A 7,731-nucleotide genomic window follows, 5' to 3' on the forward strand; every position below is an offset into this window, starting at 1 on the left:
TCGGTATCCAACCCGGGACTTCGTCATCGAGGGCCCGCAGTACAAACCGTTAGGCCACCGAGGCTGTCAAATGTTAGGAATACCTACTGTTGGGTAATTTTCCGATTTCAAATAGTGAAAATTTTCCCGGAAAACTTTCCGAAAAATTGAAAAAATATAATTCAAAAGCTCATATTATATTCTACGTTTAGATTATATCTTTTGAAGTTTTATTGAGCGTTATTTACAAAATAAAATTGTATAGCCAAAAGCAAGTTAGAGGAAAACGGAATTGAAAATGATTAAAGAACAGTGAAAAAAAGAATCATAGTTTAAATCTTATAGTCTAAGGTTTAAATAAATCTTTTTAAAGCCTCCATCGATTTCGTTCAGAATCTTCCACTTTTGACAGGTGTAAACTGGCACTGTCGAAAAACATTCGGACAATATGATGTAACTTTAAATAACTCTTTTTTTTCATCCTCTAAGAAAGAACTTCATAACATTTTACGTTTTCTAGTAGAAAAGTGAAACCAAAATTAAGAAAAGAAAATTAAGAATAGGCTGTATGGCATTATGCCAAAGCCGTTAAAACTGTACATTCGGAAAAATATTTATTTTTCTGATAAATACAAATTTTTCAAGACGGAATTTTTCGATGAGCCAACACTAGGTGTACCTATACCATGTTTTTATCGTCATATTCAAAACCAAAGAACTAGTACTATAAAGAACGTTTGTATTGCTGCAGTCGCGCGGAGACGAATGCTCCTAAATGAGAGATTTGTATGAGCGCTTGTGCCGACGTCGGTACACTCGGCGATAGGCACTTATCGCGTAACCTTGAGCTAGCGACGGAGCCCGGACACGATTTTACGACACGAGCCCTGATTTTAGTAGAAGGTAATATACCTTAATATTATGTCATTATAGTTGATATTTTAATGGTAATGGTCGTAGCTACAAAATACATACATTATACAACACGCCTAGGGATACCGAGTCGGCCGCCTCTGGAATGCCTCGATAGCCTTGGGTGTGTTTCGGCATCCTTTGCGAGCACGATGTCTCCACGAAATGCTACAGCATGCTTAGGATGCTTCGGCATTCTAAAGGACACCATGGTATAACTGTTGTCAGTATGCGCTTGCATGTAGGGATACCGAAGGATCTCCTGCTGAGACGTCATGTCTCTGCTGTCTATCTGGAGCTGGTTTCAGAGCAGTGCGGATTTTTCTGCGGACCGTCCGCGCGGAGCACCGGAGCGGTGTAACACGTGTGGCGTTAGAACATCGTTTTACAGTGACGCGAATTGCTTCGTACGGAACACGTTCCGCGTGAACTCCGCACAAGCCACCGGTGCGTTCATTGTAGGCGACTGTCTTCCGTGGATGTCCGCACTAACTTAAATACTCGATTCAGAGCACTGCGAATTTTACGCATGCGGATGGCCCGCAGGCGGACTGTCCGTACGGATCGTACGCACAGCTGTGTAACCAGCCTAAGGGTTAAGGCATGTCACCGAGATCGACCGTTCCCCGCTTTTCCCTCCACGATGATACTTGTAACTTTTTTTTAATAATTAAAGGAAAGTGAGAGTCCTTATTCGATGATTGACCATCTGAATATTCCAACTTGGCAATTTGCTTATGTTAATAAAATGAAAACCCATGAAACATTAACAAATATATTTTCAAAGGAACATACACTTAATATACGCTTAAATCTAATATTTGGAAGACCAAAATTGATTGGAAGGACACTTGTATAATATTCAACTAATAATAGGCGATTAAAACTGCTATATGCTTTAGGCATTTCATATAAGAACTCATGGCTACAAATTTGTTCTACATTTAATATTTGGAAATTTGAGTATGTGGTGCAGTTACAGGTTTTTAGGCGGTTTATTACACTGTTGTTGCTGTCGAGTTGAAGCGCGACTACGCTTCTCGCAACGGCCATGTGTAACAATAAACTTTAAGTGATACTGATAAAGTGGATAACACCTCCCTCGGGGATTAAAAAAAGGGAAAAAATAAAAAAGTATAAATTTTGAGTTACAAAACCATTTTCTAAATACACAAAGTAATTGCTAGTTACATGTCAAAAATTTTAAACAAAATACATTGACTTACAAATAAATGGACGACGGGTCTAATACAAAAACCACAAAAAAATGTCCCAAGTCAACCTATTTAAACGTAGTGACATGTAAAGGAATATGAAAAAGCTAAAACGTTGAATTTAAATTGTAATGTCATCGCAGTACTGTCTAATTTTGCTCGCTTCGCTGTCAGTCGAACAAACGAAGACTAAAGCGTGAATGACGCTCTGTATACGATTTTAACGCCCTATAAGTTCAGACACTTTTTAGCGCGGACCCGACGTCCATATAATTGTAAGTCAATGACAAAATATAATACAATAATTCAGAGATTTCAGAGGGAGGTAGTATTACAATAAAATAAAAATAATAATATAATAAAAATAAATATCTAGTACAGTACAGCAAAGGTTATTTCAATATACCACTTGAAAATTGTGATGAATATCTGGTTTTTTTTTCAAATTTACAACTAAAATAATGTGACAACCCGTGTATTGATTGTGCTCCCCAACAGTCCAGCTTGCAGTTCTGCTAGTCAACGACTGAGCTGTGGTCACCGACAAAAGGCGGTACAACTGATGAAAATGGGCAGCAGCTGTTGAAATTGTGTTGGTAAAACTACTGACAAACAGAACTTATCAAATTTATGTCTTCAGGTCAAGGACAACGGCAGTGACTTGCTTAGGCTCACCGCAACTGTAAACTAGTCATCAACACTCAACAATTAAACATTTTTCCTTTTTTTCTCAACAAGTAAATTCCCTTTAGTTGTGCACGGTCATTCTCGGTCTAGTGTTCACTGCTAGCCCGAGTATATTATCGAGAATATACAAAAATATTATCATGTAATTATTATAGCACATTATTGCAGAGGCCGGGAAGTAAGGGATTGCTGGACGAGTATTAGTTACAAGGACTAGCGCCAGCGAGGCCTTGTATTAATACGAGTCAAGCAATCCCCGTCCCCGCCGAGGTATGTATAGTATTTTTCTCAAACAATGTGACAAATAATAATAGACTAAAGAGAGGAAGATGTATAATAGAAAAAGTAAAAAAAATAAATATTAAAAGTAATATTTGACGTGTTAGGATAATTGCTAGAAGAAAATGTTATTATTTTTCCGTGTACATTAATAATAGTAGTCTGCTGAACTTCTGACGATGTATTTGAATGTGTAAGTATTACTGTATTTTCGTTATCGCTCTTCTCACTACACTCATTTTCGCGACCAAAATACAAAAAATACGAAAAAACAAAAAAATACCAAAACACTAAGTTTTACCGCCATTTATTTTATGTGCTCGTAGGTATTTTTAATTGTCGCAATTATGAACACTGGGTAGTTGGCTGTATGACTTTTTCTTTTGCCTATTTACATAGGTCATTATTAGTAGATTCACTCTGGACCTTTCGGAGGGAAAAGTGTCGTTTTTATTTTGACTTTTATTTTGTGAAATTTAGTTTAAAGTGGAAATGTTAGTGCTATTGTGCCTTAATCGAAGATTAAAACGCGAAATTATACAAATCTCGAACTAAAATACCCGTATCGGCCCGTTTTAAGGATTCCCGAGTCAATCCAAGCACGTCGCCTCAAATTGCCTATCCTCTTTGTGGCGGCCATATTTACAGAAACATAATTAAACTTCATGTTTAGGCTTATGGCTTTGCCAAAGCCTTAATAAATTAAAAGAAAAAAAATCATTATTAGTAGGTAGATTTAAAAGATTAGAGGACAGTAATGGATATTCAGACTTACTTTGCAGGACTTGGCCCGGAAGCAGTCGCACGGTCCGTAAATGACAAATTTTCCGTGTTGGTTTTTTGAAAGTACCTAATGCAAACATTTCCGAGCATGTTTGAAAAAATAATATTTAATTATACAATACCCGAATGTTAAATAATATTGCACGACAAAAAACTCGAATACCAACCTAAATAACAAACATTGCCATGGACATCAGGTAGTGAACATTATATCCAAGAATAACCGGCAAAAGCAACCACATAACGTCACCTTATAAATAACCTCGCATACGCGTTTTCACATACTTCGTTTTTATTGATTTTTGTTGAAGAAACACAAAACTTGTTGCAAAAATGCGACGGGCACACACATAGACAACCACAAATTACACCCAAACTCACGAGATAAATAAATACAGGCCATACAAATATCTCTCAGCCTGGGAATCGAACCTGGAACCTCAGCGTGGCAGTCCAGCCACCGTTCGTAACCATTGTAACCGTTCGGCCACGGAGGCAGTTAAAGTTATTAAACTAGTTAAGTTAATTAAGGCAGTTATTAAAGTAATATAGAATATGAACGAGGTATAATTTAACTAATTAAAACGGTAACTATTGCGTTTACTACATTTATACCACTGCGTCCTGAAAAATTACATAAAAATCACATACGAGGTCTTTACTCTAAGACGACGAAAAGATTGTAGAAAAAAAAATTAATCAAACACATAGTAGGAATTAGATAAAAGCAAAGAAAAAAACCGAATTAAAATAAAATATAATGAGTACAACATAATTACGAATTACATTTCTTAATTAACTTGTCGCAACGACAAATAAACTAATGGAACCAACAATAATATTTCAACTATTATTATTAAAATTAATTTATTACACTAATTTATTCACAAAGCTATTGTTATAAAAAATATTTACTTACAAACTAAATTTGATATCGTTTCTACCATCATAAATAATATTGCTCGAAAATACACAAGTTTCAAAAAATATCATTATCTATAATTATCATGGATAACAAATAATACCACAACGAAATGTTCTTTGATATTTGTTGAATCAAATTCTAAGTAGCCTCTATGAACACACACACACATACATGCTACTACATGATCATACGTAATTATTAGTGATGGGAATAGGTAAACTATATTTACCTAACTTCGAGGAACAGAGATAGGAAATGGAGTCTACGTTCAGACAACATTTTTAGTTTCGGATTTTTTTCGGAATTCGGGAAACCATTAAACTACATCATAAATTGACGTTATTTGGGATAGGTAGGTAAGACTACTGACTCCACTTGTTAGCCAGAGGCCTATTGTTTAATTCTTTCTTCTTCGTTATAATTACGACATGAAAGTCGATTGAGAAAGTTGAAACGTATACCTAGAACTACAGGAAGAGTCAACAAGATCCCTTTTTAGGATCCCGGAGAAATGTCCATAAATCAACAGTGTTTGAAATACATACCTTAATAATTCCAATTAAATTAATTAAGTAAGAATTTTTTTAAAACGGGAGTTTCCTAAACATTCTGATGTAGTCTATTTACCTATTTCAAATAATAACAATTTTTAATGTACATCTCGAAAAAATCCGAGACAATAAAATTTTCGCGTAAGGAAGTCTCCACTTTCTGTCTCTGTTCCTCGATGTTTAAGTAATTGTACTAGTACCTATTCCGATCACTGGTTATTACTTACACACTTAACAATGTATACCCAGTACCATAGTATAATAAAACAATTATGGTAACTCCATAGAAACGTAGCAGCGAGGCTAGTACGCGTCGTACATTAGTAATGCAGACATTACCGTACCTGAGAAGCATCACACTGTAAGTGCTATTTTTGTAATTTTACAGGGGACGCGATTTTGTACCGAAATACAGCACTAACAACGTTTAGAATAGCTTGAAATAAAACTAATTGAGATTTAATAACATTTCGAACTACCCTAATTGGCGTACAAACTGCTTTTCGACACAATATCGCTTCCTCCGTAAAATTACAATAATGGCGCTTGCAGTGTAATGCTTCTCAGGTACGGTCACTGCTTGGCGGCAGAAATATGTGACGTGGCAGTATTTCCCTGGACGAACTCTTTCACAAGGAGCTCTACTGCTACAAAACTTCAGTATTTTACAAAATAACCCTGTATAGTCGATACATTGATAGGTAGACGACAATCACCTGTACTGTTCTGCGAAGTCGAAAGGCGCTATCTCTGAGATACGCCTTTTTAGTTTCTTAAATACCATTCAATAGTTATAATAATTTCGCATCTAATGGTAGAATAGAAATAGCGCTATCTAACTTAAAACATTTAAAAAACCACTAAGAAGTATTTTTATACCTCAATTTTTTCTTAAACTACTAATAGATTTGGCGGCTTCCTTTATAATCAAAATATCGTAATAGTATCTCACAAAATAGGTACAATGGTACAATTTAATGATAATTTATGTATGTCAATAAATCTATTAGTCGAAAATATGTATAAATAAGTTTCATTTTTGAAAGTGCTAAAATACAATTCATAAAATGTCGATTTTCTCAAAACTTACTCCGATTCAGATAGCGCTTTTCGGCTTTTAAAGGCAGTATACATCGCTACCGCAGTCTGCAGACATTCGAGTATTTAGATAATGGTTCTAACCCATTAAATTACAGTAAACCCCAATGGTCGTTATTAACACATCCTGTCATTTTCGCTGTGGAGGACTAAAAACTTCTAGTGCAAACCTGCAGTTCACTCTGTTCAATTATCATAAAGTTTCCGTAGCAAAAAACTACTCATATATTGCGATCCAGCAAATTTATAAACACGAAAATTCATTTAAGTACCACAGTCTGCACAACAATCAGTGAGCCGACACACCGTTGCATATTCTGTCGACATTGAAGTTGTGTAACGTTCTAATGTGACAGGTGTAAAAAGGGTGTAGATTATGTGCAAGTTGCACGTAATTCATTATCCATTTCTGTTGCTCATTTCTAACTATTTAAAATAACTTACATGTAAAATGGAACGAAGATATTCTGTTGAGCATATATTTTAAAATCCTAAAATTATTGTCATTCTTTTTCACCCTATTAATTTTAAAAGACAAATTTTAAGTACTGCCGAATCGCGTTAATCATCGACAACAAAACAATATTTAAGGCTTTCTTTACTCTATTATTTACACCTGCCACATTAATTGAATATTGGTATTCAAATATTTACAAGAAACTAGTCACAGTCAAAGAAAGACCAGTGGAACGCCTCAAGCTTGTGGCATCTTACATTGGCTGCATTCTTCCATTGTGTCGTTGAATTCTTCAATCTGTAACGTCATTTCGAAGAAGTTGTATTTTTCGTGAACTGCGCGAGTTGCTTGCTCGAGAACCTTTTGTGGTGACACACCAGTGCCTAGAAAGAAAAAAAAATAGAATACAGTTAAATGAAGTAACGACACGAGTACATAATATAATAAACACCAAACTCACGAGATAAATAAATGTTGGTGTTTGATTTCTCAGGATTGTAGGCAGGATGTTTCCAATAAAGTTCGAAGAGAGTTACAGAAGCCAAAGGAAAACTATTTACACAGGCGTTCAGCGCCCCCTAGCGGATGGTACAGGAACTGGCTGCTGTCCTCGAGCGCTATACGACCGCATGCCGATGCCATCGATGACTTCGACATAAGTCATTATAGTTCCACTATAATGGGGTAGTGGGTGCTGTCCTTAACAATAGACCATACAAATATTTCTCCCGGCCCGGGAATCGAACCTGGGACCTCTGTGTGGCAGTCCCGTATGGTAACCGTTCAGCCACGGAGGCAGTTATCTATATTGAATTAATATGAAATATGTCTCCTCTTTGTATTTTT

At 35.8% G+C, this 7,731-nt stretch overlaps 1 protein-coding gene across 1 annotated transcript in view; it reads right to left on the reverse strand.

The window, feature by feature from the left end:
• Positions 1-5,748: 5,748 nt before the first annotated feature.
• The window catches only part of LOC113229900, a 48,110-nt gene continuing 46,127 nt past the window's right edge, over positions 5,749-7,731 (reverse strand). Inside the window, exon 3 of the mRNA XM_026463591.1 lies at positions 5,749-7,268. Coding sequence (XP_026319376.1) covers positions 7,123-7,268 — 146 coding nt within the window. The 3' untranslated portion in view covers positions 5,749-7,122. The remainder of the gene's footprint in view (positions 7,269-7,731) is intronic.

This window comes from Hyposmocoma kahamanoa, unplaced genomic scaffold (genome assembly GCF_003589595.1).
Source record: "Hyposmocoma kahamanoa isolate Upper Pololo Valley unplaced genomic scaffold, ASM358959v1 63, whole genome shotgun sequence".
Taxonomy (NCBI): Eukaryota; Metazoa; Arthropoda; class Insecta; order Lepidoptera; family Cosmopterigidae; genus Hyposmocoma; species Hyposmocoma kahamanoa.